The following is a 15,440-nucleotide window of genomic DNA, read 5'->3' on the forward strand; positions in this document are numbered from 1 at the left end:
CTGCGTTTTTATGGAGGAAAAACGCTAAGGCGCCCGTGTGCTGTGCGATGTCAGTGCACGTTAAAGATCCCCAGGTGGTCGAAATTATTCCGGAGCCCTCCACTACGGCACCTCTCTCTTCCTTTCTTCTTTCACTCCCTCCTTTACCCTTCCCTTACGGCGCGGTTCAGGTGTCCAACGATATATGAGACAGATACTGCGCCATTTCCTTTCCCCCAAGAACCAATTATTATTATTATTAAGAAAGAGGTGGCGTAGTGGAGGGCTGAGGAATAATTTCGACCACCAGGGGATCTGACATCGCACAGTACACGGACGCCTTAGCGTTTCACCTCCATCGACATCCAAAACCGAAACAAATTTAAAACAAAGCCGGCGAGCCGTCGCCAGTCGACAAGAGCCTTAGCCGCTAGATTCCGTCGCTACTGATCCGGTCGCCTTCGAAATGCCGGTGCAGGTTTCCCGTGGCTGTTCGAGAAGGAAAAAATTGCTGTGATCAGTGTTTACTGCATTGCCCTACGGCAGAGCGTTCATTCCCGTCCAAGTCCGGCGTCGCCCGAAGGTGAGGAAAACCCTGAGATGGTTCTAGTTTCGCCGGTTGCCGCGGTACGCTCGTCGCTCGCTGGCGAGTGTCCGATCTGCTTCCAACATGAGGAAACAGCTGTTGTCGGCGCTCGTCACTTGTGAACGTCACTGGCGTCGCGCGTTTACGCGGGCTATTATCTCCGCGTGACCTTAAACGCCGTTGCGAGTTCGCCGCCGGAACTACTTTCACTGAACGCCGCGACTTGAAAGCGCGAAGTAGAGACTAGTGTCGTGTCTGTCAAGTGTCCCGATTTGGCGACTGTCACCGAATCGGAAGACGCGGAAGCATTTCGTGAGTCTGCGCGCCTTGGTTTGTTTATCGTTTCCATCGCGGGTGCTAACGGGCAACGCGCCTGTGACGGTGAATGTGACGTTTGACTGGAGCTCCTCTTTCGATCTATCTCTTCCTTTATAGTTACGAAGCGTCTCTGAGGGCGCGAGGTGGGCATTTTCTCTCGGCCTCGACGCGATAACACATTATCTGCGTTCTGCTTCGATAAGCTTGATAAGGAGCCGGTAGCCTGCTGTAGCCGTTCCCACCAGTCATTCCGTAGTTAACGCGGTAGAAGGCTCCTCCTGTCCGGTGTAGAAAACACCCTTATTCGGATTGATTTCGCTCGAGAAAAAATCGGCAAGTTATATTTAAAGCTGTTTGCTGATTTCTTCTTACGACGTGGTTTTTAACTGAAGCAGTGCGGGGTCACTGTCGATGTTGTAACAGCTTGACATGTGCTAGGAACGGCCAGGTCGTTTCCTCGGCATTTCATGTGGGGATATTGTGAATGGGCAGTCATTTCTGAAATGTTTCATTACATTGCGTCATCTTTGGTGTGATGCTCATAACATTGTAGCATTGGTGTAGCTTACTTATTACAATTAGTGCTTTCAGTTGCCTAATTTTGCTGACGGGTTGATTCCATATGCAGTATGCATGTCTCATTCCTGACTGAGTGTCTGAGTACTGACTTCCTGCTGTGTTCACTTTAAAACGAGTGCCAAAATGTTCCCTGATAGCTGTGTCTAACTGAACCAGTCAGAGAACACAGCTGTGGTCTCCGATGTTTACAGCGTGATATATTGGAGTTTAATTTTAGATTAGAAAAGCTTTGTGGAGCTTAACGGGACTGAAAAAATGGCTGACATCCCACACATTTTTCCTGCCATGCCTTTTTCTTTGCTGTGCTAGGCAATGGTCACCTTTGAAGTCTAAAACATCCATTTTACTCCAAGAATCTACACTTGTGGCAGTCTTGAGTGCTAAGTGGACACCTGTCGTGTTTCTCTATATTAATTGCGGACTTCAAGAGCTACGTTTACCCTTATCGACTGAATATTTGCAGGAGTGCCAGTGTAGTCTCATGAGCCTGCACAATTTGGACTCTCTGACGTGCAAGGCTTGTGCTTTCCTATTAGTGCTTAAATAGTAGAGATACTGCAATGAAGAAGACGGCAGTGCGCCATCATCGATGACGATGAAGAGGTTCGGCCGGCCTCAACGACCGGCTGCCGCGCGCGTGGGAGAGCTCGAGCTTGCTCTGGAAGTCTGTTGTGGTGCCGCTGCTGCTGAGTCAGTTTGTGCAACGGTTACGCCGCCAGCCCTTTCGGCTCTTCAATAAACCACTCTTCACTTGGTGGAGGATTGGTTCCCCATCCTCGTACCCCCCTGGACCTCTGCAACCGCACGCTACCAGCCCCCGTTATGCCCGCTCAGCCCGAAGCCCACTACCAAGGCGTGCAGGTGGGATTCCCAGCCATCTGCTCTGGTGCCGTCCGGCACCAAGACCCCGTCGTTTTCATCGAGCACTGCGATCAAGATGTTGCAGACTGGCTGGTCTCATACGAACGGGTGAGTCGCCATAACAACTGGAACGACCGCATAAAACTCAACAACGTCAAATTTTATCTGAGTGACGTCGCCAACCTCTAGTTCCGGAACCACGAGGCTGATATTCCAACCTGGGGTAATTTCAAGACGACGTTTGCAGAAGTTTTTGTCTGTCCCGCAGTACGGAAACTTTGCGCTGAGCAATGTTTGCGCGTTCGGGCTCAGACTGCGGGTGAGAGCTTCACCGCCTACATCGAAGATGTGGTCGATCTCTGCAAACGTGTCGACCCGTCTATGGCTGAGGCCGACAGGATCAAGCATATTATGAAGGGAATTGACGACAACGCTTTCCACATGCTGGTGGCGACAAGTCCAACTACTGTCGCTTCCGTTTACAACCTCTGCCAGGGCTATGATGAGTTGCGAAAGCTACGCCTTAGCGCTCGTCGCTCATCCGTCGTGCCTGGCGAGTCCATATCCGGCCTGGCTGTCAACAGTGACCTGTTGGGTCAAATCAAAAACTTTGTATGCGAGGAGGTGGCCCGGCAGCTTTCGCTCCTCTCGGGCACACACTCTTTGCCCCCGGTCCTGACTCCTGAGTTGCGGCACACCATCGCCCAGGAGGTAGCCAATGCACTTCCAGCTCGTCGCCAGCCGGTTCCCGTAGCTCCTCATGTCAACCTTCTCGAGATGCAGCCCACTCCCGTTGCTGCACCTTTGGGCTATGGTGCAACCATTGCGATGCCTCCTGCCCTCATGCCTGGGCCTCTCACATATGCCAAAGTCGTCGCATGTCCATTGCAGCCCCAGGCCTTGGCCTACGTTCTCTCACCAGTGCCTCCGCCTGTTGCTCCCCGACTCCACCCAGCGCCGGCTGCTCACAACCCATGGCGCACGGCTGATAACCGGCCGATTTGCTACGTTTGTGGTCTACTGGTCCATGTCGCGCGCCTCTGTCGCCGTTCTCTGCCTGCCCCTGTGCCACATCTGCCAGCTTACATGCAGTCCTACCGCACCTTCCGCACACCTTCCTGGATACCATCCTTCCGTACCAGCCCGACTGCTCGGAATGCACTTTTCTCTCTGATGTTTGCCCGTCATGCCAAACAGTGCCGCCAGCTGGCTCGCTCGTTGTCGAGTACCACTCAAGGCCTCTGCACATATGCTAGTGACTGCGGCCAGTCCGCCCATGACTTTCCTACTGCTGACTCACTCGTCTGGTTGTCTGTGCCGGCTGCCGGCCCATACCGTGTTTTGGAGCACACGTCACCTATGAACTATATCGTCGAGCCAGTGACCCCCTCTTCGGATCATCGCTGCCCGGGCCGCTAAATTGTTCACGTCAGCCGGCTAAAGCCATACTATGACCCCCTTGTCACCCCTTCGCCCTGAGTCGCCAGGATGGCTCCCTCTTGTCGCTGGGGCAGTTGCAATGAAGAAGACGACAGTGCGCCACCATTGACGACGATGAAGAGGTTCGGCCGGCCTCGGCGACCGGCTGCCGCGCGCATGGGAGAGCTCGAGCTTCTCTGGAAGTCTGTTCTGGGGCCGCTGCTGAGTCAGTTTGTGCAACGGTTACGCCGCCAGCCCTTTTGGCTCTACAATAAACCACTCTTCAATACCAAAATTTTCATAGCATATTCTTGCATTCAAATTATGCGTAAGACATTAAGATACTTGGACCACAAAGTGAAATTCACCTGCGCTCAGTACCTACTTTATAATTGAATTCATTCTTTCATTAGATTAAGTTCAAGTTTCAGCAGTTCAGAGATAATTGTGACGTCACCGTTGAGCATGAGATCACGTGAGGCATGCGAAACTGCAATATAATTGCTGTTTGTTCACTTGCTACCATCGTGGCTTGTTGTGGAGCACTTTAGCATAGGAGCTTGGAACTAATTAAAATGGTAAAGCAGCGGTTATACAGGTCATTTCACTTAAGAGTTTGCACAATTTCTAAAAATAGGCTTTTTGGATTAGAAGAGCGCTTTTTTTAACATAGCATTGTCAGCGATGTTGTACACCAAGATACAGCTGAGACGTGCTAACTAGCAGGCTGGTTAGGTAATTTGAATAGTTGGCTTTTTAACCGCTACTGTTAGTCTCCTTAATTATGTACGGGTGTATAACCCAAGGTAATTAATATCCATATCAGTTCTTGCCATTTCAAAGATGCGTTTACCCTTGGAGCTGTGGCCCAACAAAGTTTGTCTACATCGCGCCAGAATACATGTGTTTTCGAGAAGCTTGCAGGCAAAGCAACCTCTCCAGTGCACTTAAGTCATTGAAATTGCCAAAATTTGTTGGGGCACAGCACCAGGGGTAACAACGTTTATGAAATTCTAAAAACTGATATGGATATTAATTATAGTGGGTTATATGCCTTTCATAAATAAGGAGCCTAACAGTAGTAGTTAAAAAGTTAACTATTCAATATTAGTTATCCAGCCTATTAGTCAACACGTCTTATTTGTTTTCTTATGTACTACACCTCTGACTTTGCTATGACGAAAAAAGCGCCCTTTTAACTCAAAAAACTATTTTTAAAAATCGTGTAAAGTCTTGGATGAAACACCCTTTATAATAGTTTTTGTATGCCTCACATGATCTTATATCCTCTTGTGAAGTCGCAGCCATCACCTGGCGCCTGAAACTGAGGCTACAGATGAAGAAAAAATTCAATTACAAATTATTCATGGAGCACTGATCTATTCCACTTGGGTCATCCATGTTTGAACACGAACACGTCGCTCCAGAGCAAAAACGCGCTGTGAAAAATTTAGTGTATCCACTGCAGTTATTTTATTACAGTGGTTCAGGCCGCCGCGGTGGCTGAGTGGTTATGGCACTCGGCTGCCGGCCCGAAAGACGCGGGTTCGATCCCGGCCGCGGCGGTCGAATTTCGATGGAGGTGAAATTCTAGAGGCCCGTGTACTGTGCGATGTCAGTGCACGTTAAAGAACCCCAGGTGGTCGAAATTCCCGGAGCCCTTCACTACGGCGTCTCTCATAGCCTGAGCCGCTTTGGGACGTTAAACCCCCATAAACCAAACCTATTACAGTGGTTCTGTATCTAGATTATTGGTGTCACGAGAAAGCTGCAAATAATTTTCATTTTTTATCATCACGACCTTGCGTTCGCAGGTCATGCAGTGTTTCTCAAGTCAGTCATGTGATGCTTGTTGAAAAATTTCAGAAATCCATGGTGCATTGCAGTTTTATTTCGTATTTAGGTCTCTCTTCTCAAGGCAGAAAAGATATTGACTAGTGTCCACAGCTTGTTGTGTGAGCTGCTCTTACTGAACATTCAGGTATGCTGGCCTAGCTCCCTAAGATTTCTTGGTCTGATTTGACAAGCTGTTTTATATCTGATTTACCTGGACTGCTGCTCACTCAGTGCTCCATTTTCACTTCAGTTCGCCTCTTACATTCAGTTTATTCTCAACTCTAAATGCTTATTTCGTTTGTGCATCATTGTATAAACCCTGCGTTACTGCTGTATGGGTCGCTGTTGATGCTTCGGTCAGTGCAGGCAGGGTGTCTCTGTGCTACATCTGAATGTTTTAGCCTTGTTTAGAAAAAATGATCCGTAACAATATTGGCTGGTGTTGCCAGCTTATATTATTCTGTAGTACAGATGCCCCGAGTTTTACTATCACAACACAAGACACGAGTGGACGAAGCCCGTCTCGTGTTTTGATAGTAAAACTCAGCACATTTGTACTACAGCCATTGATTACCAACTAGCCCCAGTTGTCGCCTTGTTATATTATTTATTCATTCTTTTTAATGTCGGACATGTTGACCTTTATTTAGGTTTTCGTTTGATGGTTACTTCTGCAATCTTTCGACCCATGCGTGAGCGTGGTTTTTTGCTCGTTGATAGAATGCATTATAATGTCATAGTTTCAAGTGCAGTAACCATCCTCTCCATGCCTTTTCTGTGTTTTTTAAAGCTGCCTTCTTTGCTCCCATAACATAACAGCCATGAAGAAAAGCCTTTGCTGCCTCTGAAATCATGTCTTAGGCTGAAACGTTGGAACCAGTGAAGGTTTAGGCATGCAGTTTAGACATTAAAACCAGTGCCAGAGCTAAAATATGCCTCTTTAATTTGAAACTTCTTAAGTGCCAACTAACCGCTTCGAGTTCATACAGAATGCAGCAGCCATATGCGCCCTATCCGATCACAATTGAACCTCTAGTGTGTCTAACATCTAGCTAACCTGTTCTTTTTCTAGTCTGGCTGGTAGGCCTAGTTTTCAAGGTGTAACTTTTTGCAAAATATTTCATGGTATGCCTTGTCATCAGCTTCTTTCTTATTTACCTCCTAAGCATATTTCTGCTAGAATCGATAACTCTTACGCTTGTGCGCACAGCTCCATCTTTTCCTAACCATTACATATAGCTTTTTTGATCTTGTAAGAAAGTCCCCAGCTCAATAATTAATGCTTTTAAATGTTTTCTTTGTTCACTCATTCTTTTGTTTTCGCTATAGCGCCTGCTGTCACTGATGTTTCTAGCTGCTGCTGTTTCCTTATCTGTTGTATTGCCGTGCTAAGCACTTCTTCGTTTATATTGTGCACCTGTATCCTGTCTCTTACGTGGCCCCCATTATCTGATTCGCCTTAGGTCTTTAAGGGCATAATTAAAGAGAACCCTACCCAATTATTGTTCTCGTTAAAAATTAACTCTTTGGCTCCCTCTGGGTGTGTTGACATTTGTCCAACGTCAAATGCTGCATTTATCGCCGACAAAATTGGGTTTGACTTTTGCTGCCTATCGGCTTAAACTTGTGGCGTTCTTACCCAAAAATACTGGTTGCCGTCATTTTGAAGTCAACAGCAGTGTAAACGTAGTGTCCGGGATCCGCATCCAAAAATAGCTGCCGACGCACGTGTTTTACTTAGAAATAGGCCGGCAGCGGCGCCACCTGCATTTTGTGTTTTAATCCTTTCTAGCTTATAAAAGTCCTTTTTAGTGTGAGTAGTTTCTTTGTGATTAGTACGTGCTGCCTTATCGTTACAGGCCCACTTCATTTTTTGGTCTGTGTTCCTTTAAACTCGATATCAGTTTTAACTGTTGTGATGCCGTATTGCAGTTACTTTAACCTATGAGGAAAGACTTACTCTCCGTTGTGATTCTGTCATTCGGAATTGACAAAAGTGTGATCGATGTGTAAGTACTCTGCTGCTGAAATGACCTAGAACATTGTGAAGAGGTTTAAATTAGTTGAGGAAAAGGTGCATCATTCGAACAGTTTATGTTGGGCATATGCTGCTTATGGCTGAGTGGTTTTCTTATCCACTGGCTGTCATTAGTAACACTGCGTAGTGCGTTTCATGAGATAGGTTACTGTATCGACATATCTAGTATGATGGAGGCAGTGCAAATCAAACCCTTCTAGCTGTAGGAGAAATCAATTCCAGCTGCTTTTAGGAGCTCTCTTTTTTGTTTAACTTTCTTAATATGCCCAGAATAAAACGATGAATTGGAGGTTATTCATAGTTCCTCTTTATTTTGAATGTAACTAAACTAGGCACTGTTGCATTCATTGTAGTTAAGCTGTGGTCAGCGTCAGCATGTGGTGAAGAGAAAGGATATGAATACTCAATGCTTAGCGAACTCGTTGTGCCTCATAGAGTTACACAAAGCGTAAAATTTGTGCCGCAGGCTTTCTCCAATGCAGCCATATCAAAAAGTGTAAACTTTGTACTTGGCTTGGCCAGCGTTCTGAAAACATTAGTTTGGCTGCAGATGTATGTTTTTTGTCCTACGTAAACTTGCAAAAGGTATTTTTTAAACTTTCAGGCATAAATAATATCAATTGTTTGCTTACAGGAAGGCTAGTGTGGAAGGCTGTGTAGCTCTCACAGAAACTAACAGAGGTTTTAACAGAATTTACTTTGTGCTCTCTGGGAATGCAAATTCTCATCTGTGATTCGCATTCAAAAGCCTCCACGAATATTTCACAGGCTTAATAACTGCACAACCGCTATTCTTGCATTCAGTCTGTATTGTTTAAGACATTTAGTTTGTGAGAACCTGAAAACGGGGACCGCTGGAAATTTCACCACCATGTCCAAATTTTCACCCTAGCACTGTACAACCCAGATACGAAGTTCACACTTTTTCAGTACTGCCACTGTGGTTTAGGCAAATGTTGTGGTGAGGCTTTGTAAAGTAACAAAAAGAAGGTGCCTCGGCCTGTGCCGCATATGTGTAGCAGGCTAAGCCAATATAAAATAAATAGTAAGGTAATAAGCTAAAGTGAAAATTTAGAGGAAAAAAAAACAAAAAAGGGGAGGGGTTAGTCTCTAAAAGGATCACATAGACATTGGCACCACTTTTTCCTGTAGCTAATTTCGATTAATGCTTTGGGAAAAGCAATAGTCACAGCAGTGTGCATAAGAAATGTTACAAAGTAAGACAAAGGTTATTATTCCTCGCAACCAGCATTAACAAATATCACCTCCTTTTAATTTGTTGCTGTGCATATGTGGGAGGTGTGTGGTTCAATCCCTAGTACCACTGTGTATCCACCGGTGATACAAATGGTACAAGCTTTCCCCTGGTCTGAGGCTCGGCTTATCTGGGGTGCTTCAGAAACAGGTCTTGACCCCACCTTGACCAGATGAAAATACCTTGTCCCGTTGGTGCTTTTTGGCTGAAGCTGGCATTGCACCTTTAAAATCCATCGTCATCATAATTTGCAGTTTCCTGTCTTTTGAGCCTAGCGCTGCGTTGTTCCTGATAATTAATGGGTGCCTAGGGACTTTACACAGAAAGAAAGAAAGAAAGAAAGAAAAAAAGTGGTTCAAAGCTGTCGTGTGTTTCTCAACTGCTCCATCAAACCGTTCAGGTTTGTGGTGTTTGCAGCAGGCAGTTGCAGCGCACGGGCAAGCATGTGGAGCAACCTGCATTTTCGCTTCAGCCATTGTTTCCTGTGCCTGTGGCACTTGTTACACGCGTAACACACTCATTTGCAGCTGTGTCAGTCAATTGCGGCAACAAAAACATTCGCGCATGGCAAGCTATTTTTGAACCGCTCTTGCTCATCGCAGGCAAAGTATTGTTTTGGCATGGTAACAAGATACTCTTGGAAGCATTCTCACGTATGAGGTTTAGTTTTTCAGTGGAACACCAGACAATTTAAGAGCGAGGTTCTCAGCCTTTTCAAGCATTGGGAAACTTAGACAGGTTTCAAAAAGGTATCGCAAAACTATGTGTATCTTGGCTGCTTGGCTTCGGCCGTTTTGCTGCTTGGCATGAATAAAAAAAAGCACATGCAGCTGCCATGCCCTCCTTAGCCCTAGTTCGATAAACAATGGCTCTGTAGTGAAACCGTCTGCTGTGAGCAGTTGAGTACAGTTTGCCCCCACAAAAAAAATGGCTGGCAGTTTAGCATTGCTAAGCACCGAATACTGTGCGAAAACAGCTTCTTGCAGGTGGACCACATACCTCAGTGTGTGGTTGAGGTGTCCACTGACCCAGGGAGCCAGTTATGCGCATTTACTTTTCTCACAATCAACAGAGTTTAAAATTTTCACTGGTTTTGAGATAAGGCGCATAAGTGCCTCGGTCTATATATCGACCCTACTGCCTACTCACAGTGCGATTGTGGTATCCACTGACCCAGGGAGCCAATTGCACTAGTCAGGGGCTTCACACGCACACACCACTGAAACCCGGGGAGAACGTCTAGAAGTACTTCCCTACTAATGAACTAGTTAAGGACATGCATGGATTTGCTCAGGGCACACAGAAAGTACTTTGAAGAAACGAATGGTTTTGCGGAGCCCGTTCTGAGAATCGATTACTCACAATGTGCTGTAGAGAACAGTGGCAATGCATGTGGAAATGGTTTAACAAGATTTTGACCAGAATGATGGAAGAGTGTGACTTGACCACTCTCCTTCTTTAAAGGGAGTGACATGTGCTGTTTGTTGCAAAAGTTTAAAGTCCAACGCACCACTGATATGACCGGCGTGTTGGATTATAAACTTTTGCAACAGATGGTTGTATCGTGAAGTGTATCGTTCCTAGATCTACAGATAGATTTAGAAGTAACTTAAAATAATATGGGACATGAGCTGACCCTCGGGTGTTATTCTGTGGAATTGACATTTCACAATGTAGAATTGAAACATTTGAGACATTTATTGTCATTTGTATTAGTTATAAAATGTATGCTGTTACAAATTACTTGTTTTTAAGACCGTAGATATTGAAAGCTAAGATGTACTTGCTAGCTGGCATAATTTCAACTCGCTCGTAAAAGCTGTCAAAGAGCTGGTCACAGTTTGCAAAAAACACAATGGAGAACAGGTGTTGAATCTATACTCTGTTTCATACATGGAAGTCAGTGGTGTGGGGGCCATGGAAGTAGTGAGCCCGCAAGACCATATTACTCCTCCACATATCATTTGTTCTTCTCGAAAACCCCCGTGAGCATTTGGATGAAAGCAAAGAGTGGTATAAAATGAAGTGCTAGCATTGGGAATCATGGTCGAAGTTGTGAGGTGCTCAGTGTTTAAGTCCTCTGGCTGTAATTTTCACTGTGTGTGAACTTTTTAGGCGCGGATGGAGCCGCAGTGATTCTCCCTATCAGCAGCATATTATACCAGCATGTGTAATCCTTGCTTCTCGAAGTCTCAGAATAGTTCAGGAAGTACAGGAGGTAGCCATTCATGGTTCTTGAGATTTTCCGCACAAAATGTGTTTGCGGTCACTGTGGTTGTATTATGAACTACTTTTTATGCCTGGACCTAGCCTGCACAAACAAGTGCGCAACCTTTGGCGACATTGACTGCTATGTATAAAATGAAGTGTAGTTGTGTGAGATACCCACTGCTCAACAATTGGTAGTTGTGAACCATTTGCATTTCTTGTGCCTGTTTGTTTGCTTTTCTTTTGTTATGATTTTAAAACAAGCCTGAGGTCCCGGACTACATGTCAGGCTTTTTACCTGGAGGTAATTGTTCTAGCATCTTTTAGAGCAGGAACATTTGTATGTGCACAAAAATGCATATTTTGGGAGATTCTGCAAGCATAAAGTGGGCTGGGTCTAGCAGGTTTAACCTGAGTTCTAACAGCCTGGAAGTTTTCACGCTGTTTCACGCAGTATGCTATTTTTCACCAGTAATTATCCAGTGAAGCAAAGAAAAAGCTTTCACTGCTGGTTGAAGGACGAATCGAAGTGGCAACCTGTTGACTCCAAGGCTTGCAGTCATTTGATTGTGTTGTTGATGCAGATCACCCGGTGTTCATTACGGGAGGGAGGTAATGCTCACATTTAGCATCAATGAAGATGGTGTGATGATGGTAATGAGAGCATATTGGATATTCTTGATAGATGCGAATGCCCTCTATAGTTTATCGCCATTTTGTAGTAAGGTCTTTCCACCTTCAGCTAAGAAATGGGTTGGGGTGTTTCTCGGGTGGTGGGGGGTTCAGCTTAAGTTAAGAACAACGCAGCGAGCCATTGAAAGAAAAATGATAGGTGTAACGTTAAGAGACAGGAAGCGGGCAGAGTGGGTGAGGGAACAAACACGGGTTAAGACATCCTAGTCGAAATCAAGAAGGAAGAAATGGGCTTGCGCAGGGCATGTGATACGAAGGCAAGATAACCGCTGGTTCTTAAGGGTAATGGGTGGATTCCGAGAGAAGGGAAGCATAGCAGGGGGCGGTAGAAGGCTAGGTGGGTGGATGAGGTTAAGAAGTTCGCAGGCATAAGTTGGGTGCAGCTGGCAAGGGATAGGGTTAATTGGAGACACATGGGAGAGGCCTTTGCCCTGCAATGGGTGTAGTCAGGCTGATGATGATGATGGTGTTTCTCGGGGTGGTAGTGGCGGGGGTGGGGGTTGTTGTGCCTGGCCAGGCCTTTGCACACCGGCGTGCTGATGTGTGCTTCTATGTGTTTGGTGCAGACCACCAGGATGGCACAGCACCATGAGGGACGCAAGGAGGTGCGGCTGGCCCGGTGGTACTTTGGGGGCCTGGCCGGCTCCATGGCTGCCTGCTTCACACACCCACTCGACCTGCTCAAGGTAGGGTTTGTGGTCCGCCTTTCATCCCCACTGTGCAACAAACAAAATTCATCACATGTGCAGGCTACGGTCCTGAGTAGTTTTAAAGCAACGAAAGATGACCAAAGCAAAGAAAGGACCTTTTTTGTTCTTCCTTGCTCGATTGGTTGTATTCTCTTGCTCTGTGGTATGTCTTGAGGCCATATGAACTAAATTAACAGATTAGTTGAGAGCGCAGGTTTAATAGAATGAAGTGTTGAGTCTTCGTTTAGATGGGAAATTGTGCACTTCAATTGTGCTAAATGCGGCACAAATACATTCTGCAACACTGCTGTCACAAGGGAGTCCTAAAGCACATAATTTCTCTTCCAACACTGCTTTCCTGTCATTAAATGCAGTACAACTTTTGCGTCGTGAGATTAAGTAACTGATAACAGGTGGAGCTTGAAAGCAGTCATTCAGGCTTGCAAGAAATGTTGAAGTGGACAATTTGATCAAACATTTTGGCAAAAAGGCTGTTGGTCACTATGAGGAATGTTGCACTGCTTACCCAAAGTTCGTGTTTGCTTCGTCACATTGCTTGCATTGCATTTGAGGCCTGTTGCATGTTTTGTGTGCATGTTAGGCTCAGATGTTGCTTTACGTCTAGGCTTCCTACGCATTTAAGAAATGCTTTTTGTCCTGTTTCTGATGTCCTCTTTCTCAGATAGATTGCCTAGATTTGGAGAGTGCCTCGCCTCTATCACTTATCTGTGTAATATTTGTTCACGTGCAGGTTTTCTTGTCAAGTCCTGCGGGGTGTTTTCTTGTGTGCAAGAAATGACGCCACGTTATATGTGGCATGAGTTTGCCTATCTTAGCCTCCTTGATTATATAGCATCAAGTCTTTTTGTCGTTGGCATAAACAATGTTTGAATTGGGTGCTGATCTAGTGAAAGGGGTGGTTAAGGCATGCGGGCCAGTAGAAGGGGGTAGGCTCGAATAGTGTTCCTATATATGCTCCCGCAGGGAGCAGAGTTGTGCAACTCTTTTCCCCACACCGCTCATAGCACTATTCGCAGAGCGGCGAATACATGACCCTGCTGACGTCAAATGTTCCAATTCATGTCGGCTCATACCCAACGAAAGGGTGCCTCCTCCTCCTGGTGGTGGCTATACAATACCCTTCAGAACACACAGGAACGCTATGTTTGAGCTGGTGCTAGTGTATTCTTTGCCTAAATGCTGCACTCAGGGCAAGTTTGGCTACCTAGTCCATAGTAATGATGTGGCTTGTAAAGTTCAAAATGGGCTGCATATAAAACAGACCACAAGCAGGAGAGCAAGTGGAGTCCTATTTTTTTTTTGTTCTGAGGACATCATTTGTGCCTGAATGTTTTCTTAGTCACAGTCTCGTTTACTGCTACCTTCGAATAGCACACTTTCATTATTGCTCTTGCTAAAATGCTTGCTTGCCTATTAATCTATTATTGCTTGTGTTATTAATCCTATCGTTCTTGTGTTCCTGGCCCCTGTGTTTAATAAAAACTGGCGATCATGCCTTTCTTGGCTGATTGCACGCCTGTGGCTCTTACGAAAATCGGAGATACACTCGATCGTGCTTGCAACGGCTTATAGTGCTTCCATTTTCAAAATGGACTGTGCACTGAATGGGCACCCCGGGGTGCTTTAGAAAGCCATACTGCCTTCTAAAGTAAACAGCATGAAAGCATGGTAGGCTGCGACTCCAGCGTTTAGAAGGCCACGGGCATGTGATCAGCCTACATTGGCATCAGGATCAAGTTACCTAGAGGGAAAACTGGGGCTGCAATAGTTAATCCACCATGAACAGGTGCAGGAAGGCCAGGAGGATGAGGTTTCTTACTTGGCTTGGCTATTGTTGGGCATGAAACGTGTGTTCAGTCGTAACAGTAAGGCTCTTCTTAAGGGAAACCTTAAAGAAATGCTGTGAAAGTTTCCATATCAGTCTAGCATCTGACTTTCACTTGCATTAAGTTTACTGGTTTACTGACCAAGTGAAAAAATGCTCGATTGAGATAATTTAATCTGCGCACAGAGGAGAGCATTGCACCACACCTACTGTTTGCGGGGCAGAATCTGTCTTTTTGGCCCAAAACTAGCCAAGGTTAACACGAAACCTCATCTATGTGGCATTCCCGTGATGGATGAAGTTCTGTTTTAACAAATTTGCATAGAGGGCAGTGCAACTTTTCCTTCTAGGTAATGTTGAAAATCTCTATGGGCATAGGCTTGCATATTCCCTTTTATGTCGTTTCGACCCATGCTTCTTTCTGATTGAAAAACGGATGTGACTTGTCGTGCAGCACCGCATCCAGTAAGCAGGCGAGTTTGGTGTTATTAATGCATTATCATTAGAAGGGTCTGCGCAACCAGATATGGTGACCACCATTACATGTGACACGGTGCAAACCTTGTTGCATCATCACAACCTGCCCATTGGATTGGGACAAACTGCCCACCGTGGAAGTTCAATTAATGATTGGCAGTGAGAGGTCGCTCAAGAAGAGCAACCTTAGTCTCACAAGCCCCACTGGTGGCTTTGTTAGAAAGAGCCATGGCTCATCGCTTAACCACTGCGGCACTGTGCCAGGAGTGGTATGAGGACTCCCCTAGTCTGGGAATGTAAATCAGAGAGACCAATTCCGCATATATGGGCATTAACGCTATCGCATCATACCGTTACTGCGGAGCGACAGCAGAATCGGTAGCAGCAGGAAATGCTAACGCATTCAAGTTATCCACTGACCGAGGATCGCCCAAGGGTTTTCATATCTCCTTCCCACTGGCTTCTTCCCTGCAGGTCCATCTTCAGACGCAGTCGGTGGGACGCGTCGGTCTGGTGGACAGCACGGTGACCATCGTCCGGCATCAGGGGGTGCTGGCCATGTACAACGGGCTTAGTGCATCCATACTGCGACAGGTGGGTGGCCTTCCACTGTTACCGAAGAAGGGACATGTGGGGACGTGGTGCGACATAAAATA

General features: G+C 46.0%; 1 protein-coding gene across 3 annotated transcripts in view; it reads left to right on the forward strand.

Moving 5' to 3' along the window:
- The first annotated feature begins 306 nt into the window (after positions 1-306).
- Positions 307-15,440, forward strand: part of Dic1 (Dicarboxylate carrier 1) — a 39,218-nt gene continuing 24,084 nt past the window's right edge. The window contains exons 1-3 of one of the 3 annotated variants that reach the window (XM_077634706.1): positions 307-562; positions 12,339-12,458; positions 15,259-15,378. In XM_077634706.1, the coding sequence (XP_077490832.1) occupies positions 12,348-12,458; positions 15,259-15,378 (231 nt within the window). In that variant the 5' untranslated portion in view covers positions 307-562; positions 12,339-12,347. Of the gene's footprint in view, positions 563-672; positions 878-1,106; positions 1,217-12,338; positions 12,459-15,258; positions 15,379-15,440 lie in introns of those variants that run through there. The other 2 variants (XM_077634707.1, XM_077634708.1) reach the window with 2 other exon arrangements.

This window comes from Amblyomma americanum, chromosome 8 (assembly GCF_052857255.1).
Source record: "Amblyomma americanum isolate KBUSLIRL-KWMA chromosome 8, ASM5285725v1, whole genome shotgun sequence".
Classification (NCBI taxonomy): Eukaryota; Metazoa; Arthropoda; class Arachnida; order Ixodida; family Ixodidae; genus Amblyomma; species Amblyomma americanum.